General features: G+C 33.7%; 4 protein-coding genes across 4 annotated transcripts; 3 read left to right on the forward strand and 1 right to left on the reverse strand.

Annotated features, from left to right (window-relative positions):
* Positions 1-11,485: 11,485 nt before the first annotated feature.
* On the forward strand, positions 11,486-13,533 carry MONOS_14328 (uncharacterized protein). The gene is made up of 4 exons (XM_067867123.1): positions 11,486-11,719; positions 11,813-11,882; positions 11,943-12,436; positions 12,501-13,533. Exons 1-4 carry the CDS (start codon positions 11,699-11,701, stop codon positions 13,263-13,265), a joined length of 1,350 nt encoding a protein of 449 aa, XP_067728825.1. The 5' UTR covers positions 11,486-11,698; the 3' UTR covers positions 13,266-13,533.
* A 4,019-nt stretch (positions 13,534-17,552) lies between these two features.
* Positions 17,553-18,856, forward strand: MONOS_14327 (uncharacterized protein). The gene is made up of 3 exons (XM_067867122.1): positions 17,553-18,237; positions 18,327-18,449; positions 18,543-18,856. The coding sequence occupies exons 1-3, from the start codon at positions 17,575-17,577 to the stop codon at positions 18,687-18,689; spliced, it is 933 nt and encodes a 310-aa protein (XP_067728826.1). The 5' UTR covers positions 17,553-17,574; the 3' UTR covers positions 18,690-18,856.
* Positions 18,857-20,308: 1,452 nt separating this feature from the next.
* On the reverse strand, positions 20,309-20,836 carry MONOS_14326c1 (uncharacterized protein; the record flags this gene model as incomplete). Its single annotated transcript, XM_067867120.1, has 1 exon — positions 20,309-20,836. The coding sequence occupies one exon, from the start codon at positions 20,834-20,836 to the stop codon at positions 20,309-20,311; it is 528 nt and encodes a 175-aa protein (XP_067728827.1).
* A 162-nt stretch (positions 20,837-20,998) lies between these two features.
* On the forward strand, positions 20,999-21,460 carry MONOS_14325 (uncharacterized protein; the record flags this gene model as incomplete). Its single annotated transcript, XM_067867119.1, has 1 exon — positions 20,999-21,460. One exon carries the CDS (start codon positions 20,999-21,001, stop codon positions 21,458-21,460), a length of 462 nt encoding a protein of 153 aa, XP_067728828.1.
* Positions 21,461-24,679: the final 3,219 nt, after the last annotated feature.

The following is a 24,679-nucleotide window of genomic DNA, read 5'->3' on the forward strand; positions in this document are numbered from 1 at the left end:
AAGCTCCGCTGGTTGTTGAGGTGCATGACTGGCTGGGCCGAGGTTTGTAAAGGAGGAAGCAGATATAACAAAAACATCGGGCTTGCAGCAAACCGCAGAAATTGAATTGTGATGTGCTTCGTCGGTTAACGGAATTCAACAAAAGATTTCAAGTGCATAAGACAGTTAGAGAGAAGAGGCAGACAAGTATGTAAGAACAACTGTTGATGAAATCGCAGAAAGTCCTCGAAATGTGTGAAAATTTTAAAGATGGTGATGAATGTTTGATGATCTGAGAGGATCAAGTGAGAGAGGACAGAGATAATGAGAGGGCCTTTGAAATGAAAAAAAGGAAAGAGATATGGGAAGTGCCTGGAGATTGTTGTGAAGAAGAAAAAGAGAAGATGAGAGGAACATATACGGAGGACCGGTGCATTTAGTGAAAGAACTGTGCTGAAGTTAACAAAGAGCAAACTTTCACTTTGAGGAAAGATACAAAAAGAAGGATGGCTTTGAGGATTAAAAAGAAGAAAAAGAAGAAAGAGAAGAAGAAGAGGAGGAGGAGGAGGAGGAAGAAGAAGAAGAAGAAGAAGAGGAAGAGGAGGAAGAAAAGGAAGAAGAGGAAGAAAAGAAAGAAGAGGAAGAAGAGGAGGAGGAAGAGGAAGAGGAGTATGAAGAGGCAGAAGAAGAAAAGACTTGGTCAGAGAGCAACTGGTCGGAAATAGCGAGGAAGATGAGGGAAAATCTCTTGATTGTTCATTCTTTGTGGAAAAGATGAAAGAGAAAGATCTTGGTTCGTTCAACTCATTTTGGAGTGAAGTACAGATGAGGGCATGCCAAGGAAAAGGTTTGAAGAGGAAGGAGAAGTCAAGTGTGAATGGAGGGCTTGACAGAAGAGTTAAAAAATGGACAGGAGAGCAAATTGAGAAGAAGAAAAAGTAGAAGTATCAAAAGCAGAAGAGAATGTTTTTTAATTTGTGAATGAAGTAATTGCTCTGGAGAAATGATTTTTTTTTCTTTTCAAGCTTCAGATCAACAAGTTCTGCGTGAATGTTATTTAAAAATACGAACAATTCTTCACAACACATAGGTCAATAATGGATGAATAATTGTTTGTCTTCTTTGATGATGTCATATAATTCATTTTTTGGCAACCGCTGTTGCTTGAGGTACTTCTTCAACTCTGATTGTATCTTATCCGGCCATTGTTGATAAATTATTACCTTGTCTGAAAACGCCTTCTGTTTTCTTTGAATGGTCCAAAGCTGCCTTTCCTCTTCATTGATGACCTTCAATTTCAAAACTTCGTTAACAACATCATTATTCACAAAATTTTTGTTTCTTTTGATGACTTGTCTTCTCTCCTTCCATATTTCATTCGTTGGAAATACTGCCTTTGGACATGTTATCGATTCATAGACATTCACGAGGTAGCTCTGTATTAATTCTTCGTTCAAATATGCATGTTAAATGCAAATGGAGTGATGAATTGTTGGAGATGATGGCAGTTGAGAAGAGTCCGATGAAGTTACAGTTGATATGGTCGAAGACAAAGAATAAGTCAAGGCATTCGGTGCTGAAAGCATAAACCATTTACTGAAAGCTGAATTTGCAAGTTTCTTTCAGTCGGTTATCAGAATGTGCAACATGTTATCTTCCGCACAGTCTTCATATTGAATCGAAGACTATCAAAATCTTTTAATAGTAATCATTGCATGTGCTGATAACAATCTCGAATATTACAGTCTCAATAAAGGTTATTCGCTTTTTTATTTCAAAGTGATGCAAAGAGTATATCTCTATAAGTACCATATTCCCTCGCTGCTGAATAAATCCTGTTTCTGATCGATACAACTTTTTTTGACTCTTTATTTGAACATATTCTTTCGGAAATTCTTCCTTTTGCTCTGGATAATGAAAGTTCAATAGAGGTTCAATTGGCCGAGACTTCAACAATAAAAAAATATGTGAAAGATGTTGAAGAATCACTCTCTATTCATTCGTGTTTTTTATTCTTCATTTTAATTCTTTGTTGTGCCCATCTTCTTGACATAATCCTTTATCAGAAACGGATGTTTCAGCATTTCTGATGTTTTCTACGTTTGCTGATTGTTGTTGAGCGTCAACAATTGCTGTTGATCGTTTTCTTGATAGCTCCCTTAACCTTCGTTTTCCCTCATCTTGTTTTAACACCATCACTGCCATTTTTCTTTGAAAATTCTTTTGTTCAAAGAATCCCTATGAATTGCATGATCTCTTCAACCTCAAATTGAAACATCTTGAGTTTCTCCCAGAACTTCTTCAAAAGTATCAATCAGATGTTTTTGATCAACAATTTCATGAATGATAAAACTTAATAAATTCTATATTCCAAGACTAACAACGTTACGTCCAACCAAAAGTGATAAATGAAAAAATAAAGTGGTTAAAATAATAAACAAAAACTTTCTCAAACTCTTTTTCTCTATGAATTCATTTAAACTTTGAAACATTTGATTTTTCTTTTCAAAGACTAATTTGTGCATAAGCAAATGAATTAAATAAAAATGTTATAATCACATTAATGAAAGAAACTTTAAATAAACCAAACAAACGATTCACATTTGTTTCACTGCTTGTTTATATAAGTTTGTAGAACGATAAAGAAACCCAGTTTTGAAAATAAAAATTCTGTTCACGGCATGTTAAAAAAAAACATCGAAAATTTATTGAACAAAAAGTGTGGACACCAATGATGAATGCAACTAATTCAGCAAATGCAAACAATTAGAAAATAAAAATGATGCTTAAGAAGTTTATTGCAAACATGAAAGTTCAATTCTACCACTTGAATCAAAGAAAATGCTGTTTCTTTACTATTTTCAAAAACTGACAAAATATTTTCATAAACAAGATAGTGACAATCCTATATAAAAATGCGTTTGCAGCTCGCAGACGTTTTCGCGTGATTTTGTGCAACAAGAGATAAGAAGGAACAGAATGAAATTGCAGATAAAATATTATTATGGTATATTTATATATACAGTCTGTCCCAAAAAAATGTTGATCTGTTCGTTTTTAATGTCGATCATACCTCAAGTTGAAATATTTATTGGATACCATTATTGATTGGGGTATTATTTGTTATTTTTTTGTTTTCGCTTCTTTTTTCATATATATGCCTTTTTATTTAACAAACAACAAAAATGAGTAAGAGCGTATGGATTGAATACACTTTTAATCTTATTATTCATTTTATTTTTGTTCTTGTCACTGTCTAAATATATTTACACAACATTTTTTCTTCTTGTTCAGCGAATTGCAAATAACAAGGACAAAAGCGAGGAGTTACGCAGAATTTCATTTTAATGAATTTTCGAACCTTAAATAATCAAATAAATGAACGTTTATAGAAAAAATATCAAAAGAAATTATGTTTGATGAGGTTTGTTGTTTTAAAATGTCAATAACACGCAATTAACGAATACTCCTTTATGTTTTATCAGTCAGAGAATAATGAATGACTGTCATTGGGATATTTTGAACTTTTCATTTTTTTAATAGTTTTTAAAATGCTATCAGATCTTATTTTAGTTTTTCATTGGTTTTTATCATTTTAATGCTTATCACCAACAAATCTGTAACATTTTATATATTTTCTTTATCAATCATATAAACATTCAAAACATTTTCATTAATCATTCATCCTTCTGATTATATTTGATTCAGAAAAATTCGAAAAAAAAAACATGTTGAAATGGATAAGATTTCTATTATTTGTCTTAATTTTTTTGAAAAGTTCCTTTTGTTAAATCTTCAGATATAGTTATAATTGCATATTTCTATCAAATTTCTGTTTCCAATCACGAAAATTCACTAAAATGGAAATAATAATATTGTTTAGGTTCTATTTCCATTTCAGTGAAGTTTTGTCAGTGGGAACTGAAATATGATTAAAATATGAAAATTTCATTTTATTTGAAAATTAAACAAAAGGAACTTTTCAGAAAAATTTAGACATTTATTTTCGAAAAAAAAGTCAATAACAATTAAACGAAATGAAAAAAACATTCACAAGTTTTTTCTTTCTAAAACTTGAGGCCAGATAACATTTTCGACATGAGAAATTGTTCTTCTGACCTCTCTTGCAGAAATCTCTTTGAAAGTTTGAAGAAGAGTGAAAATAAAGTGGTTTTCACATTCCCAACAAAGAGATTGTTCCTCCACTCTCTTTTTCCAAAAATTGAAAACATTCTCAATCGGATTCAGAATTGGGGAATAGGCTGCATTGAATAAAATTTTATGTCCAGCCTCCTTCACATCTTCATCTGTGTGGATGTGATGAATTGTTGCGTTATCTAATACAATAACAGAAGAATCATTTTCTTTGATTGATAGAAGAAATTTTTTAATGTAGGCCTCAAATAACTCATGGTTCACTGCTCCTCTCACAATTTCTGTGTAGCCCATTCCTTTTGTTGATATTGACGTGATAGCTGTCAAAAATTGATGAATAGGAGGTGGCGGAATCAACACCTTTTCACCCCTTTGTGACCATCCATATTTCCTGATGCAACTGACGTTCCATGACGTCTCATCGATGTAGAAAATTAGCGCGTCATCTTTCTCATATCGTAATTATTGTTCAATGAAATGAATTCTTTGTTTCTTATTTTCATCGGTGTTTGCGAATGCTGGCCTGACAGTTATTCTCTTGAAAAAAAATATCAGGAATAAATCTGTATCATTGTTTTTTACATGAAGCATATTGTGCACAGTAGATTTAGAGATATGCAATCCAGTTGAAGAAAGCTCGTGTGATATTGTTCGAAGTGTTGTTAATGGATTTTGCTTCATTTTTCGTCTTATGAGATTCTTATATCGATCATTGTACACTATTTTTTTTCTTCCTTTTTGTTTTTTATTGTGAATAATGTCTATACCAATCTGCAGTTTTTGTAAATATCTGCTGGTGGTGATGTTTGTAAGGGTACATTCATTCGCATACCAGCTTTCGGACTTGCTTCTTCCATACGTTCTGAATAAATCTGTAAGTTTTTTTCTTTTTTCGACAGTTGCTGGAGTGAATGGCCTTTTGCATTTTCCTTCAACCTCAGTATCCTTCTGCCTGAATTGTTCAATTTTTTTTTCTCTGTCTTCCTTCTCTTTCAAAGCTGCTCTCATTCTAATATTTTCGTGCATCATTTCTTCCAAAGGATGTGAAAAATGCGATGCGATGTATTCAACTCTGTATTCTGATATATTTGGAACTTGGCTGCTCAATAACGTCCTTTTGTTTGGTGTTCTCGCATCCAGAAAGGAAATAGTTTGCATTGAATTTTTCTCGTAATTTCAGCTAGAGATTGGGGAATATCTCTTTTTTTAATTTTGAGGGATGATCTACATTTTTTTTGGACAGATCAACATTTTTTTTGGACAGACTGTAATATTTTTTTGTTATCAAACTTTGACGAGTTATCAATAACTCTCAGAAACCTTATGATCACGTTTTTTTTATTTATTTTATTTTATTTATTTATTTTTTTGTTGTTGCTTCACTTCATTTTGATGAATCGGGATTACAAATCACTTTTAAAACAAACATATGAAAATTGACCTTTGTATCGTTCTGTAAAATGAATATAAAAAGAAAAACAAAAATAATGAGTCATGAAATTTGAAGAATTTCATTTCCTCAAACATTCACAAGATAATCAGAAATATTCAAAGATAACGAATGATCATAATTTCCTTTAAAAAATTCTAAAGCCTCATGAAAGCTTGTGATGATATTCTCGCATCCTTCTTCTTCTATCTTTTCAAACATCTTCCTTTTGGTTACCTTTCTGTTCACTTCTTCTATTTCATTATCCGTTTTAACTTTCAATCGATTAAAAACATTCGCAAGGAATTTCAAGCTTTCAAATGTCATATCTTTATTCAACGTTGGTCGCTGCATCCCCTCCAAAACAGCATCAATAGCTCCGCATTTCAACAACTTTTCAACTTTCACAACTCTATTTTTTGCTTCATTTCTCAAGGAAGAAATGCATTGATCGCTAATATCTCTGTGATTATCCTTCACTGCTCGTAACATTTTAACAATACTTTTGATCAGCCCTTCATTTTCTTCATTCTCTAATTTGCATATGCAAAAATAAACCACGAATGTTTGCAGACATCTCAATAAAATTAGCTCTTCTTTCGCTTCCTTTCCTCCTTCCTCTCCTTCTTTCTTCTTCCAATTCACATTTCTTGTCAGCTCTTCCAGTTCTCTGGTCGCTTCTCTCGCAAAATGCAGTTCATTCAAAATTATCTCTTCCAATCTATTGTCAACCAAAAGTCTGTCGATCAAAAAACCCCAAGCTGATTGATAGGCAAGTCGTGTCAGATTTCTGTGTTCTTGATGATATTTGATGATTTCTTTTATTTCATCCAAATACAATTTTTGTTCGATAAACTAATTATTAAAAAAAAATTCAATTTATCAATCAATAAATAAATCATGCCTTATTGTACCCAATATTGTTCAGTGCCATCAAAGCAATTTCCACTTCTTTTTGCGTTTCCTCATTTTCCTCTTTGTTCAATGCAACTTTCAGAAGACAAGGCAAGCTAATTGAAATCAATTCTTTTGAAATGCCTTCAAAGAGCATAAGATAGCATTCACAAAGATCAACAAGCAGGTTTTCGTTTTTAATTTCTTTTTTCTTATCTTCTTCAATAATCATCTTCTCAAATCTCATGGACAGTGAAGAACAATAAAAGCCATAATTAACAAAGGCATTAATCATGCGACAATAGCCAACATTCTTCAATATCAAAATTGTATTTTCCATTGAAAGTTTCTTTTCATCAATCATTTTGTCCATTTTATTAAATATATGCTCTCCAAAAGTCGATGCAAATTCATTTTTATCCATTTCACCCACCACTTTATTCATTTCTGCGATTTTTTGTTTTAGTTCATTGTCATTGCAATGTTCCAGCTCAGAGAACAATTCTACAATAAAAAACAAAGAAAAAAAGAAATCCAATCATCAAGAATTCAAAAGAAACAACATTTGCACACCAGTGAACATTTTAGTGTTATTCGTCTCCTGCTTTTTTGAAAATATATTGAAGATATAAAACAACAAATTTTTAACATTTACAATTATTGAGCACACGTTTGGATAGAAGAAATAGACGAAAAATTAAAACTCAAAAACAGTCGTATAAAAATATCTGCTTTCACACCATCGTTTTTTGCATTTTTATTGGCAAGTATTTATTGAAAATGCAAAGTTAAATCTTTTTCTGTTTGTTGTTATGGATGCAATGATCGAATAATTTTCTTTTAACTGGAATACCATATTGCAAAATGATAGGGAGGTAAGTGAACATTATCCGTAGAATTAGAAATATTATTTCCTGTGGAGACAACAAGAAGTGGTGGAGATGCGATAATTCTGAAATTCTGCCTGATGATTTTTGTTAATTGGATGACCAAGGGGAATACAACAATATCATCAATAAAACAAAAGACGGAATGTATGCATTTTTTATTGTTCTATTGATTGTGAAGATATTTCCGTCTGTATCCTTTCCAAAGCCCAGGAATCAGACTTATTGTTGAAAAGGCCAATCTCCGCTTTGTGGAGCAATACGATGAGAACGGAGCAGATTATTATATAACATTGGGAAATAAATGAAGTTACGCAAGATACATGATTTTTATTTGGAACAAGAGGTGAAAACAAATTCAATTGTTATTTTATTGAATGAAGATAATAAGAAGGAATTCTGTGAAGGCCAAAATCTGCACAAAATTATATAGCATTTTGGAATGTTAGGCAGGGGGAGCAGTTTGGGGTATTTTTTGGACAAGGAAAGTGGCTGGCAATATCGAGGGAAGGATATTTATCACAAAAAAGGCAAAAATTCAATGGAAAAAAGAACCCCAAAATATCTATTTTATTTATAAGGTTTTCCTGTTTCTCGGACTGCTCTGGGAAGATATGGAAAGCGACGAATTTCTATTTCTGATTCCGTTTTTGCCTTTTAACAAATGAGAAACGCAATCGATGAGATATCCAATTGTCGAATATTTGCTGGCAGTCGAACAATATTCAGTCCAATCGCCTTTGGATTTCATTCTTCGAAGAGACAGCCATTTTGAGTGAGCAAGGTGATTATTGTTCGAGGTTAATTTTCTTTATCACCACGGCAGATGAAAGAGAATTTGATGGTTTTTGTTTTCATCGTTTGTTTTTCAACAAAGCCGTTGTTTCGCTCAGTTTCTATGTTTGTTCATGGTCCTTTGAATTTTGTGCCTTGAGCATCAGAGAATGCATTTCAGATGCATTGTCATCTGCATCATGAACATTGATGAATGAATGCCAACCTTTCCATCTGTCTTCTTCGCTGTTGAAGCACAGCCAACTCATTCTCTTCGTTTTCATCAGGATTTATCTTCCTCATCCGCAATCTCGTTGGCATTTGATGCCTTCCAATCACGCAGGCCGAAGAGCAATGTCCTTCAAACACAGAAATGTTAACATTCCAATCTTCCTTGTTATCTCCATTTCGTTTGATTCAATTATCAAATCATCACCTTCATCACCTTTGCCTTCTTATTCTTATTTTTCTTCTTCTTCTACAACTACTTCTACTTCTATTTCTTCTTCTACTACTACTGCTGCTGCTGCTTCTTCGCTTTCTTCAACTTCTTCTACGTCTTGTCCTTTCCCACAAACTGTGCCATCTTGAACTTTATCTTCTGCTTCTTCTTCAACTCCTTCAATGCCATTTTCACTTTACTGAGTTTGATCAGGCTATCTACCATCAAATGCATTTAAGCTGTACAATCAGAATCACAAGCAAATTGAACAAAAAATAGCTTCATTCACAATTTTTCCTCTCAACGACCGTTCACCAAATATGCCTTCTTTTCATTCACGATTCTCGTGATGAAAAAAGGTAATTTGAACGAATTGATTTCATTTCGTTTCTTCTTCTTCTTCAACTCCTTCTTCAATGAAAATCAAAAATTATGTTGATTTTTATATTTCGTTCAACTCCCTTCGAATTCAGCGCTAGGCCTCATCTTCGTTATCAATTTGGATACACAAAAAGATATATCTATTTTTTACTCAGAACATCAGCTGAAGTTATATGATAATAGAAGAGACACTTAATTTAACACGAAAAGCCGATCCGAAGGAGCGAAATCAAAAAAGGAGGATGATTTCTCCGTTCTTATTTGAATGCTGAAAGGGACACAGATGAAAAGGAAAGTCCAACGAGGCGATTTTTGTTTGGAATGAATGGGTTCCAAAATGGCCTTTGGCAGATTTCACAACGTCACGCACCTTCAACATATCGCAGAAGATGAAACAAAGAGAGAAAGCAGTTGTTTCAGGAAAATCAATTATCGAAGGATAATTCTATGAAATAAGTGCGTCTGCAGCGCTCAAAAAAGGAGAAATGGGAATGGCAAAAGAAATTGAAAGTTTTGAAGAGATTGTTGCTATGCTTGAAGAAATGCTATTTAAAGAAAAGAATAATTGAAAACATTCATTTAAGCAACGAGTTTTATTTGAATTTGATGAAGAAGAAAAATTAGATGAGGAGATTTCAAAGAAATATTTCTATATGAGCTGATTTTCGGCTCTATGAAAGAAAAGTGATGATATGTCCTTCAGTTAAAAGGAAGATGATAGGTATAGGATATTTCTCTGATGTGGAAAATGACCGATTTAGAAAATGAAAGAATTAATTTGAGAATCAGATAAAGTCCATTATTTCCAGTTTTTTTTGTATCAACTGCGCTAAAAGTGAGCGTATGAGAAGAAACAAATGTTGAGGTGAGGAGGGTGAGGGAGGCGTCTTGGAGGAGGGAAATGAAACCGTTGAAGACAGGCTCCACCGTGATTCATGTGGTCTGTTGGGGTCTGCCACAGGCATCAGAATTAATTTCACCATTTGCAACGATTTTGTACTGTGCGATGAGGGGGAGCCAGCCATTGAAAGTTTCATTGTCAGCTTGTCCATTATTATACACTCTTTTAGTTGGGGCTGTTGAACCGCATTGCTGGAAAGGAGATTGAGTGATGCTGCTTCCATTGAAGAACACATCATTCCATCTGCCATTTGTTGCAGTGTTGCCATCGAAGAAACAGAATGTGATGAATTTTACTCTATTCATCCAGGAATATGTGTCTCTGAAAAACATTGCAGCACCTCCCCATGATGTTGATGAACTTGTTAATTTGTTGTTTATGAACTGGCAATCATCAACCAAAAATTGATTTGGTTTGTTATTCGGAGGCCAATGATATGTGAGAGAACCAGTTGAATCGCCACCAGAGTTTGCGATGCACTTGCATTTTGTGAACAGGAATTGGCCGTTTGAAGAAAAATCACCAATATAGAAATACAAACCAGCTCCACACCAATCAGTTATTGAACAACTTTCCACTCTGTTTTCTGAGAATGAATAAACAGAATTTGTTTGAGGATACCATATTGCAGCAGCTCCTCCATGAGCAGCTGAGCAGCTTGTGAAATTGGATTTTGTGATATCTATGTTTAGCAAATATGAACATAATAACGCTCCACCATTATCACCACTTGAACGATTGAAAATAAAACATGATGTGATTTCGAGATTAGCATTTGTGCATTCAACATGAAGCGCTCCTCCCCAATCACTTCCTCCATTTGAATCATTCCATTCGCACCACTCGAAGCGATGACTGTTTGCATCGAATAAAGCCTGTTATCCAATTTCTTCACAACCAGTTTCAATTCCAACATGCTAAACAGGACATTTGGTGAAAAGCTTGCTTGGAATACGAAGTTGTTTGTTCCAAAAAGGAGATCGAATCGAATAAGAGGTGCGGAGACTGGAATGGATGGGAAGAAAAGATGAAAAAGAGAAATCTTTGAAGAAAAATAGACTGAAAAAGTGAATCTTCAAAAAAATATAACAAATATGCAAACAGAAGAGATATTCAAAAATAATCAATTGAACAATAAAATGTTAGGGAATGACATCGCAGAGGAATAAAAAATTCGATTGAAAAATGGAAAATCAGAGTATTTTTTAAAAAGTTCAAACTGAAGAAACACGATATACAACAATGGACATATAATAATAAACATGATGTCACATCATGAACATTATTGCGCAAAATAGGTGTGGGATCTCTGACTTAAGAGCAATTTATTCAAAATTCTAAAATGAAATCATTTTATGGGAAATTGAGGATAAATTAAACAATTAAATCTTTTGAAAACAATTCTTTAAATAAATTTTTTTGTTATTGAAATTGTACACTTAAAAAAAAATTAGATTTCTTGTCAAAAAAAAAAAAAAAGACGTAGAAAAACATCACTGATAGACGTGAAGACAAAAATTTCGTCACGTCACACAGGTTAAATGAAATGATTGAAGAAAAAGTTTGGAACAAATCTCAGTTTTTTTCAAAACTGATAAAATTTTGCCCTATTTCGTTTTAATAATCATTAAACAGCATGGGATGATCAACATAAAAATGTTCTAATCTCTTTTTTGGGACAAACTGTACACACTGTACTTATTTACAAATGCTATTTTACAGTTAATGTCGTTTCGTTAATCTCTAATTTTCTATTTGGATATTTTCATCCCAAGAGAACCATCCGATCAGAATCTCCGCTGCCTCAAAGGAGAAATAACAAAGCACATTTTTTTTTCCATTATTGATTATCGGAAATGTATAGGAATTTACAGATAGTTTGAACACTGACGTTTTATTGATTTCCTTGAATTATTCTTTTCCTCATTTTTTACTCTCGATGCGTTTTGATTTGTATTTAAACGATAAAGTCTGTAGCAATTATTCATCAACTTTTATATTTGGAAAAGCAGAAGATGTACCGCGCAAATCAGTTCATCAGTTTGCAAGCATTGCCATACATTAAATCTGATTAATGTGATTCTTTTCTTTCTTTTTCAGAAGCATTTTGTGAACTAAGTTATTTAAATGGAGTTGAACAAAAGCAAAAGATTGAAGAAATGAATGAATTGATGGACAACATGACGATGAAAGAATTTTCATCTATTCTTAAAATTGAAAATTTGGACAGAATAATCGAACTGATTGATTTAAATACACTGCCGATGGAAAATGCATTCTTGTTGTTGAAAAACATGGGATACTGGAAAGTGTCAACAGAAACGTGGATTTACGATTTAAGTGTTTCCATACTTTTCAAAAGATTTGAGAGAATGATTGCTAAAGAAGGGAAGAAAAAGGAAGGAAAGAATGAAAAGCTACTGATTGGTCTTTGCCAATGCTATATTTTGCTGATTAAGGATGCCTCAAATGAATTAATACCAATTATCGTCCCATGCCTTCTGAATGCCGCCTTAAAGAAAGAGGAAAGTGATGAGGCACAAAAGGAGGAGGAAATTACGTTACTGGCTCTAGGTAACTTTAGTAGGTTGGTGGTATGTATATTTCTGAATCATTTCTGATATTTTTTTTGATATTTCTTTCTCCTTTTACAATTAGAAAATAGAAAAAGAGCTGTATTTGAATGAAATCAAAGAAATCATCAAAAATCATCAAAAGCATCACAATCTGACGCGGCTCGCCTATCAATCTGCTTGGGAGTTTTTGATAGGCAGATTACCAGATAACAGTTTGGAAGATGTTATTGCGAATGAGCTTCATTTTGCGAGAGAAGCGGCAAGAGAGCTGGAAGAGTCATCGAGTTGCATGGATTGGAAGAATGAAGATGCATTTGAAGAAAAGAGAATTTCGGAATCGAAAAAAGAATATCACACATTAAAATGGCTCAGTGCAATAGACCATTTTTTTTCTTTTTGCGAATTATGGAATGAAGAACTTAGCATTCTTATCGGCAGAGTTTCAAGGATATTTCGGGTGACAAAGGATAATGGCCATCACTTTAGCGAACATGCAATTCAGTGCTTATACAGTGCGATAGAAAACAGTGCCGTGGGGGTTATTGACTTTTTTAAAAACGGATCAGTTGATATCATTTTAGAGGAAATGGTTCGATTAGATACAATAACCAAATCAATTGCATTCAGTGTCTATTTTATGAAAGATATTTGCCATGCATTGGAGTTAAAGATGGAAGAAAAGGAAGAGGAGACAAAACGAAAAATAATGAAAAGAAAGATTTTTGAAAAGATGGAGGAAGAAGGATACGAAAATTTTATCATTGGGTTATTCCGTTTCACAGTTAAAGAAGATTTATACTCTTATGTTTTGATTGTAAATATCAACGATTTTTTTATTAATTGCTGATTTAAGTGCTTCTTGTTTCACTTCATTTGTGTTTGAACAAGTGCTTTCCACTTTCTTTTCAACGAAAAGAACATATGGCTTTCATATTCGTTGTACAGTTTTGCTTTTCATTCATTACATTATCATCATTATCATTATTATTATAATTTAATTGATTAATTAATTGATTGGAAATCTGAATAATTTGGTACAGTTTCATTTTTTTTTTCATTTTTCATATCTGTTTTCGCTTCACATTTTGATTCTCCTTAAACAATTGTAAATAAAATGCTTCTGTCTATTGTTGAATCACGATATTGCTAATTGAAGAATTTTGTGGCAGGCAATTAATCTCTGGAATAGACTACTCTATCATCCATTTCTCATTCTTTAGCCTTTCACACCAAAGCAGTTTCTTTTCTGCTTCAGTGACATCAGGTTCTTTGAAAACGAAATGATTGAGGAAAAACATTTTTGAAACAAAATTTCAAAGAAGAGGATGTTTGAGATACTGCTCAAATGGGAAAGAATTCATTTTATTATTGTTTGTGAAAGCAACAATTCATTTGAGAAAGATTTGTTATAAAAAAGGAAAAATTGCAATATATCATTTTTGTTTTTTGTTTTTAAAATGATTTATTACATTTTGAGGTTATAATTTGAGGATTTTTAAATAAACTTTAAAAAGCCCCCACCTTCATTTTTTTTTTTTTTTTTGCCATTTTGTGAAATGATGAAAAAAGAAAAATAAAAAGAGTAACGAAATATGAAACATTTCAGTTGGTTAGATATTTAAAAAATAATCAGAAATATTCAATGATAATGCATTTAAATATTTTCTATCAAGAAAATCCATTTTTTATGAAAGCTTGCGATGGCATCGTATCCATTTTCTTTCATCTTTTCCAACAACCCCATATTGGCTGCCTTTCTTTTCGCTTCTCTCTTTTCGAATATTTTCTTTCCTTTCGTTTTTTCTGAAATATTCATAAAAAGGCACCAAGCTTTGGCTTGCCAATTTGCCATTCAACGTTGGCTGCTGTACCTCCTTAAAAACAGCATTAACTGCTTCTTTGCTCGGCAACTCATCAACTGTGACAACTTCTCTTTCAGCAGCATTTCGAAAGGAACAAATGCACAAATTGCTAATTTCACTTTTGTTTTCTCTTGCTGCTCGAAATACCTGTGCAATGCTTCTGACAAATCCAGCAAGTTCTTCATTCCACAACCGAAAGTATTCAAAAAAATTAGCCAATGTTTGGATCCATCTCAATAAAATAAATTCTTCTTTTTTCTTTTCCAAACCACACATTTCCACAGCTCTTCTAATTCTCTTGCTTCTCTCGCAAAATGCAGCTCATTCACAATTGCATCTTCCAAACTTTCATCTCTTGCATGATGCAGCCCATAGACAATGATTCCTTTCAAGATTTTATCGATAAAAAATCTGTTAATCAAAAATTTCCAAGCAGACTGATACGCAAGACGAGTCAGATTGTGATGTTCCTGATGATATTTGATAATCTCTTTGATTTTATCCTGGAAAAGTTCTCTTTCAACACTCAATTCAAAAATTTTTAAAATGAAAATAAATGAAATTAAAAATTATTCTATAAACAAACAAGCAAAATGGGCATACAACCAGCTTCCCAATGTTTCTCAAAGTCAGAAAAGCCATTTCCACTTCTTTTTGAGTTTCTTCGTTTTCTTCCTTGTTCAATGCAACCTTCAGAAGGAGAAGCACACAAATCGATAATAATTCAGGTGGAAACAGGCTGCTAAGCAAAAGATAGCACTCGCAAAGATCAACAAAAAGCTTTTCATTTTTCCCTTCTTTCTTCTTATCTTCGTCAATTATCATCTTTTCAACTCTTTTTTTCAATTTAGAATAAAAAAATCCACTACTCCATATATTCTTCGATGCTTTGAAACATCCAGCACGCTTCAACAGACAAGTGCGTTATCCATTGATATTTTCTTTTCTTCAATCATTTTGGATATTTTGTTGGCAGCTCTACCGTGAAAACGGACTTGATTTCTTCTTGCCAATCTCTTCTACTTGTTCCTTCATTTCTTTTATTTTAATTTTTTATTTTTGTTTTTCCTCATCGCAATCTTTCAGTTCTTCAAACAATTCTTCAATAAAAAATAAAAAAAGGAAATCCAATTGACATGAAATCAAGTACAACAATGATGCAAACCAGTAAATCTTTCAGTTACGTTAATTTTCTTCATTTTTGAAAACATAGCTTTCAGAAAACAACACTATTTTAATCATTCACATTGAAAGCGTTTTCGATTGGATTGAAGATATAGATGAAAAATAAAAATTCAAAAAGACCATAGAAATATACTCATTTATACTATATATGTATATATATATATTATATATTAACATTTTTGATTTGTAATTACAAAGATAAAGAACGCTTTGTTTTTTCTGTTTGTTATAATGGATGTAATGATCGAATCATTTTATTTGACTGGAATATCCGTCCACGAAATGAGAGAACGGTGAGCGAACATTCCCTGTAGAATTAGAAATATCCTTTTCTGTGATATCAGCTAGTATGATGGCAATGCATCGACTTTGGATTTCTATCTGAAAATATTTGGAAATTTGCTAACCCAAGAAAAACAGCAATTTTATTAATAACACAAAAGATGTAATGCATGTAATTTTTATTGTTCTATTTATTTCGAAGATGATTCTATTTTTGACCTTTCCAAAGTCTAGGAATATGAGTTATTGTTGAAATGGCCAGTCCCCGCTTTGGAGAGCTATACTATGAGAATGGAGCAGATTATTATATGGCAATTAAGAAATAAATGAAGTTACGCAAGATGTATGATTTTCATAATTTTTATTTGGTGCAAGAGATGAAAACATATCCAACTGTTATTTTATTGAATGAAGACAAAAGATGATCTAGTTCAATGAGAAAATAATATCTGCACAAAATTATATAGAATTTAGGAACATATGGCAGAAGAGCGGTTTTTTGGCAAGGAAAGTGGCTGGCAAAATGGAAAGCAGGATAAAAAATTACGAAAAAGGAAAGAATTCAACGAAAAAAAGGATAATACCAAAATGTTGATATAATTTCAAAAGTTTTTCTGTTTCTCTGACTGCGCCAGACAGATATGGAAAGCGAAGAAATTCTATCTTTGATTTCGCTTTCGAACCAAGAGAATGGAGAAACGCCATCGAAGATACATCCTATAATCGAATATTTATCGGCAATCAAAGGGCATTCAGGTCAGCCGCATCTTGATTTCATTCTTCGAAGAGACAGCCATTTTGAGTGAGCAAGGTGATTATTGTTCGAGGTTAATTTTCTTTATCACCACGGCAGATGAAAGAGAATTTGATGGTTTTTGTTTTCATCGTTTGTTTTTCAACAAAGCCGTTGTTTCGCTCAGTTTCTATGTTTGTTCATGGTCCTTTGAATTTTGCGCCTTTGAGCATCAGAGGATGCATAACGGGCAATTTGTTATTTTCTGAATGAGCATCGATGAATGAATGCCAACTTTTCCATCATTTTTCCTCCTCGTTGTTGAAATGCAACAAACTCATTTTATTCGTTTTCATCAGGGATCATCCTCACATTCTGCAACTTAGTTGACTTTTTATGTTTTTTAATCATACATGTCTAAGAGTCATGCACTTCAAACGCAGATATTAAAATTCTTGTTTTTTTCTTCCGGTCCATTTCGTTTGCTTCAATCATCCAATCATCATCTTCATTATTTTTACAATCTCCTCTTCCTCTTCCTTCTCCTCTTCCTTCTCCTCTTCCTTCTCCTCTTCCTTCTCCTCTTCCTTCTCCTCTTCCTTCTCCTCTTCCTTCTCCTCTTCCTTCTTCTTTCTCTCGCCTTTCCTTTATTTTCAATTATTTTCGTTCCATTTTCGTCTGGTTGCATGGATTTGTTGTCTTTGCCTTTGCCTTTTCCTATTCCCATCCTCCACAACATTTTCCTCACTCTCTCTCCCAAGGCATTCACACACAATCCTCTTCAGTTCTATTGGCTGTTTCAATTCAGAGCCGCTTGCATCGATTCTGCGGGAAACAATCTGTTTGGAAGTGGAAGGAATATTTGAGGGGGAAGGTGGCTTATGTGCCTCAGGTGCTAAAGTTAGAAAAAATAAAATGTGAATTATTTATTTATTTATTTATTTATTTATTTATTTGTTTGTTTGTTTGTTTGTTATTTAAAATGGCCTGTTGAGTTATTTCATGGGGGAAAAAAGAAAGAAATACAAGTATCACAAAATTTAAAAAAAATTTTTTTGGTGATAGCACATAATTTTTTTTTGTTGTCATTTCAAATGTCCAAAACTGTAAGAAGCCAGGAAAGAAGGTTCAGCACGAATAATGAAAGGATGCATTTCATTTCATCTTCGTCAAAATTTCCCATCGTCAAAAAATTGCATGCATCAAAACTTAAGGGAAAAGTGCCGTCCAATGAAAAAACTACGATTTTTTCAAGTGCTACACCTGATACTTCAAAAAATTGGATGGAGGCGAAATCGAAACATTTGATTGACATTACAAGCACCGTCGATCAAAAGCACAATGAGAAACTTTATGAAAGAGGAAGCGAGAAACCAAATATCTCCAATTTGGCAGTTTTTCATTTGAAACAAAAAAGCCTTCTTGAAAAGATGCATTACACTAAGGAAAAATGCAATGACTTGCTGCGAGACATGACGATCGCGACACACGAAGACGATTTATCCGATTTTCATGATATAAGTGAAGATTTTGACATGACAAATACAGAAAAGGTGAAAACTGACGAAGGGTCAAATGAACTTACATGGATGCCCCACGCAAATGATGCTCTCGAAGAAGAGAGGCATGTGAGGAAAGCACCCAAAGTTTTTCGAAAGAAAATTTTTCCTGAAGCTATTGCTTCGAGCAAAACTGGACTTGAAAAACTCGTGAATTCAATTTCATCTGCGAATCTAACTTGCACAGAAGGAGGAGAGGTATCTCAGATTTATATTAAAGTTTATTTTATTTTATTTTATTCATTTTTTACATACTTATTTAAAAATCATTCTCATTTCTTAATTAGTTAAAATATGTCACTGATCTTCTTAACCAATATTACTTGTGGGGTCAATCTGTTGCACCTTCTTTTTCCTTTGCAACATTTCTGAGTAAACTTGAAGCTTTGCATTCCAACGAACTAATTAGGGTGTGTCATCAATCAGTTTCATACTTCAATTTTTCATAATTTATAACTTAAAATTATTTTCTTTTGTATTTGATGAATAAAACACGAGCACAGACTTCCCTCTCTAATCTTTCTAGTCGGCTCCTTGCAGTTTCACGGAGACGCACTTCTTTGAGTAATTTTCCGATTGGTGAAGAACTTATTGAGCAAGAGCCGGAGATTGATGATGGCGAGGCGTTTATTGAGAAAGAAGAAAGTTAATGAAGTGCTTTTTTCATCTCAATATTATTATTTCTATTACTATTATTTTGAATAAAGCTAATATTTCATGAACATATGATATTTATTTTATAAAATTTTCATTTCATTCAAAACATTCAAATTGTTTTTGAGTTTTTGAAAAAATAATCATCTTTTTCGAAATTCAACAATTTTTAACGAAGTCTTGTTTTAAACAAATTATAAAATTCAGGGCAAAGGAATGAATGCATATTTCACCATCCCCAAGTTGAGCCATTTCAATGACAAACAGAATTGAATGAAATAAAACAAAGTTGAATCAAAAAGCAAGCACTGCTTCGCTCTGAACAATTTGGATCACAAACGCTAATATATGCAAAAGTTCTTTCAACAAAATTTTCCATTTTAAATGAATTCTTTTCTTTTCCTGTTGTGTTGCTAATCCATTCAGAACAATTTTTCATGAAAGAATAAGAAAATGCAATAAAAACTTCGAATTATAAATATTTTTTCAGTCAGGTTTGAAATTCATCAATATCACGAGGATTGCTTTCCATAAGAACGCAACGCTGGCTTTTTCTGTTTCATCATTCTTTCATTCAGCTCACAATCCCATTGAATGCGCCATCTTCTCTTCCTTCAAGATATCTTTCATCCACCAAACATGCTCTTTGCTAAATGTTGTTAAACTATATGTCGGAACTGAATCTCACGAAAAACACCTAGAAGAATGACTTCGCTTGATGCAAAAAGCCATCACTTTGAGTGATGCGAACAAGAAAAATACAAATGGTGGATCAAATCATAGAGGTGCGCTTCATGTTGAATGCAAAAATGCAAATCTCACAATCACTTCGTGCTCATTCAACAATTGTTCAAATGCCAATGATGGAGTGTCGTAATTGGTTCAAATTTTGTGAAATGTGTTCATTGCAAAATCCAATATCACAAGTTGCTCTGAGTTTCATGGAAGAACGAATTGCACAGCTTGGCCCTAATCCACTTCTGATTGGTTATTCTCGGAAAACAAAGTTGAAAATTGGAAAATAACAGGTGATTGTGGAACTGGTTGGCATTTCGTTCTCGACAACATGCCATTCGATTCAAAAGTTCAATTTAAAAAATGTCAGCATATTACTAATATAGGCAGCAATGCGGCAGGGACAATAACGTTTCATTTTGCTCCACCAGAAAAATCGTTTCCATTTTTTCTTGAAAAGAATCAATTCATCAGTAAAATATTAGCAAATTCACAATATAATTGTGGTGCTGTGCTATGCCACACAACGATTTATAATTGGATAAGTGGAACAAAATTCATCTCGTTTTGTTTCTTCAATGGCAACTCTTCTGCATGTTACAGACAAAACAATATGTTATTCAGCAGAAGCACATCAAATCTCCATTCAACCGGCACATATCAATGAAATACACCAAAATGAGTGTGAAATAACAATATATCTTACAGTGAGACTTTCAACAGTTGGGTTCCCATCATCGCCCAGAGTTAACTTGTTGCCAGCAATGGAACTGATGCTGATGCCTGTGGCAGACCCCAACAAACCCCATGTGCCACCATCGAGTATGCCCTCAACGGCTTCATTTCCCTCCTCCAAGACTCCTCTCTCACCCTCCTCACCTCAACATTTGTTCCCATTCAAACACTCACTTTCAGCGCCATTGACACCAAACTCACTAGAAATGGAACAACTTCCACAGCCATAGCCTTCAGTGGTGCAACAATCAAACTCATATTTACAATCATCACAATCAACATCATCAACATCTTCTTCACCAGATCCATCTGCCTTGTCTGCCCTCTCCATCGCCCACAACTCCACAAACCCCATCACCCCCATTCTCTTCCACCTCTCCGAAAATTCCCCTTCCCTCAACCTCAACACAACCACCATCACCGGAACAACCTCCATAACAATTAAAACTCCCCTCTTCTTCCTCACTGCTGGCTCCCTCGCCCTCAACCACACAGCAATCACCAGTCTCACCCTCAACAGCCAAAGCATCTTCCACCTCACCTCCCTCACCGCTCCACTCACCCTTAACTCATCCAACATCACCAATATCACCTCCACAGCCATCCCCGCCAGCTGCATCCTCTCCTCTGCAACCACCCCTGCCCTCTCCCTCTCCCCCGCCAACTGCACCATGATCAACATCGACTCAGAACAGTTGAGCCAACAGACTCCCACCAATGGCGGGTGCATCTCATTCGCCTCATCTGCCCCTGCCAACTCCTTTTCGGTAACACCACCTTTTCCACCTGCTCTGCGAGCGAGGATACAAGTTCTGGAGGAAGAGGCGGTGCTCTCATGATCGAGTACAAGGATGATTCAGAAGTGTCATCCACAACCTTTTCCATCACCAATATCGTGTTTTCAGCCAACAAGGCCAGTGTCGGAAGAGATATGTATTTTGTGTGCGAAACATTTGTCGCTTCTGTGAAGGAACCCTTGTTCGCCTTCATGGGAAACATCACTCAGAAAGACAATTCAGTTGTTGGACATGACAGAACAGAAGCAAATGGAATTTCGATTAATAAATCTTTATCAACGGGCATGCAGCTGAATGAATGCGTGGAAAACATTCTTGGTATCAAAGCAATGTATTTCTGGCCATCAAAGATGTCATGCAAGAGCACACAACGCGATGGGTCTTCTGAGGAAGGTGCAGATCGTAAGGCAGAAATCATTTCATCATCTGACTTGTCGGTGAATTTACGTGCAAGTGACGACAAGGTCGAAGAAAGTTGGGGAGATGGCACACAAAATTGAAGAAAACATCTCATATGTGCATTTGATGAAATCGGCATTGCTTGTCGGGCATTTATTCTCTTCTTTCATAGAATTTCTCTTCAAATATGTCTTTCCTCAAAAGCTCTTTCCTTCATCGGTTCATTTTCTGCAACTTGTTGAAGATTTGTGACCTTGCGTAACCTGCCGAATGATATTTTGGAACTCATCCATTTCAATAAATCATTGTTCTAATACTCTTTCTTTTTGTCTGTGCCTCTTTCAGTTTCCTGATGAAAAGGCAAAATTGTCCTCCATTTTTATTGTACACGTTCCGATCAGCTTTTTCCAGCTCAAAATAATATTCATTTCATTGACATATAATTTCGGTTAATATTCTGCGAATGTATGCATTAAAAATTCGTTTTACACTTCTGAATATAAACAATCCGCAAATCCTAAAATTTTTTAAAAAAGAAGTTTCATGAGCACATAATATCAACATCATTATTATCTTCAAAATTAATTGGCCGAAAAATGAGAAGAATATAAAAAAAAAAAAAGAAAAGAAAAGAAAAAATGAATAATAAAATATATTATAATACAAAAAAATATGAGTGTGAAAGGAAATAAAATTATTAAATAGAAAAAAACAAAAGAATGAGATAAAAAAGAAGAAGAAGAAGAAGAAAAAGTGGAAGTTGAATGAGTAGAAAAAGGTGAATGAGAAGAAAAAGGTGAATGAAAAGGTGAAGAAGAAGGTGAAAAAGATGATGAAGGTGAAGAAGAAGAAGAAGGGCAAAAAAGAGAAGGAAAAGAATGATCTGTTTGACAAGAGAAGAATCCGCTATGACTGAACAGAGTTAGGCATTCCATCTCTTGTTTCTGAAAGAGAATTATCTGCGTTGTCCTGTCTAGCCAATTAACAGTCCGTACAAACAAAGCGAGGCTTTGAAAATGGCAGGAGAGGAGAGCATGCTGCACAAGGGAGTGGAAAGACTGCTGGGAGCGGGGCAGAAAAATGGGGCTCGTCCTCTGCGTGCATTTCCAGCTGCTTCCTCAGCAACACCACAAATGTTCTTGGCGATAAATTTATTGAAGGACTGGCATCGATTCCCACAAGCGCCATCTCTAGCCGCACACTCATCACTTAGAACAGCATTGTTGCAGACAAAGAAAGCAAATTCGTCCCAATCATTCTTTCATCCTTCAATCTTCCTGTGATTATAATCTTCTTTTCCCCAAAATTGATTGTTGCTGCTTCGCCTCAATACTTCCCACCCAGCATTGTGATTGCAGAGCTCAGCTGTGCCATGCTCGTCCCGACTGCGTGCCTCATTATCCAGCACGGTGCTGCATCATTCATCCCACATAGATCACTCACGTCACTTCCACTCACCACAACATATCAATCCTTCATCTCCTCCTTGCCAAATTCTTCCTTTCTGTGTACTGAACTGATCACACGTTTGGATTTGAATAGTTGTGCGCATTGCACGCAACCTTGTTATCTGTGTTTGTGTTGTAACATTCATGAAATGGATTTTCTGAATTCAAATAGACGTTTTTGATATCGACATATTCAACATCATGCCCACGTGGATTGGTTGCATCTCTGAAGCTGCATTGGTGAAAAAATAAGAAGAAGCAATAGAGTTTATTGTCGGATGCTGTTGCTTGATTGGATAAAGATGCAATCCACCTCCCTCTTGCCATGCCGAGCATGAAATGAACTTAATGCTCCTCATTTTGAATGCAGCTGGAACACTGTAACAATGCATCACTCCTCCACAATTTCTTGAAAGCGAGTATGAAGTGAATGAGCACTCAAACACGAAAGTGCTCTCCTCCTTGCCATTTTCAATCCAATACAGATTAAATCTGAAAATATCAAATAAGAAATCCTTTTTCGTATAACGCATTTCAAGTTTGATTTTAACTCAAATCCATGATTCTTTTCTTTGAATTATTTTATAGATTATGCTTTTTTTCCTCGCTTTATTAACGCTTCTTTTTTCATTGAGTAAAACCCTTCAAATATTTCATATAGTCTGCTCTAATAAAAAATTTCCTGACACCATCTTTTCCATTTGTAATATTTCATGTTATTCTATTCGATCTCTCAATCCTTTAGGCAAAATTTCTGATTTTCCTTTTTTATTGGATACCAAAACTGTCAGATGTGATTTTTTCTGAATTGTTTATCTTTAAAATAATAATGTGCATTAATGGAGAAGTTGAAAATTTTTTGATACATTCATTTTGATGTAAAGGATCAGAAAAACTTTTATTGAAGGACTAACTGCAATTAACTTGGCATTTCATGAATCAAAATTTTTTATTCGAATAAACTGGTGTTTTCTGGAATAAACACTGATAATTCGAACTAACATTTTTATTTTAAGAAAACAAAAAAATTCCAATTCCATCAATTATATTATAAAATAATACGATCAAGTTGATGCGAAAAAAATTTGTTACACACATAATATTTTTTTTCCACTTTTTTCTTATGGGTTCTATTATTTTTTTATCAGTCAAAAAATATAAATAAGTGAATAATTTAATATAAAAATGAACGGTTTAATAAATAAAAACAAAGATATTGAAAATAGGTGCTCCGAACATGATTTCTGCCAACAAAATAGTAAATATAAGTTATAAATAGAAAACAGTTTTTGCGGATGACAAGTAATTTTTCAATCTCAAACTTTTTTTCCCCTTCTTCTTCTTCTTCTTCTTCTTTTTTTTTTTTTTTTTTTTTTTTTTTTTTTTTTTTTGTTTGTTTGTTTGTTTGTTTGTTTGTTTGTTTGTTTGTTTGTTTACATATCTGTAAAAATATTTTCAAAATTATCTTTTTGCTTCAAATTATGAGATCAGAAAAATGTTTCATAAATATTTCAAAAAAATTTTTTGACTTCATTAGAAACGAAACTAACAAAAACAAAACTCAATAGCTTTAATATTGTGATTTTTTAAGTTTTGTAATTTTTGAACCCGTATTTTTCTATCAAATATTACGGTTTGATAATTTTCTTCAAATATTTATAAATGAAGACTGAAAAGTTGCAACTCTTTTCATAGAAAATTTTTCATTAATATTATCTCGTTAATCTTCATTTTGAACTATTATCATGCTTTTTTCATTTTAATGAATAATGCCTCCTCAAATGAATTAAACCTTTGAAGAGTCAACAATCTGAATAAAGGAATGATTTCAAAAATTGTCACACATTTAGCGAATCAAAAAAATAAAATAGA

Source organism: Monocercomonoides exilis (genome assembly GCF_001643675.1).
Source record: "Monocercomonoides exilis strain PA203 chromosome Unknown scaffold18-1597598, whole genome shotgun sequence".
Classification (NCBI taxonomy): domain Eukaryota; phylum Preaxostyla; order Oxymonadida; family Polymastigidae; genus Monocercomonoides; species Monocercomonoides exilis.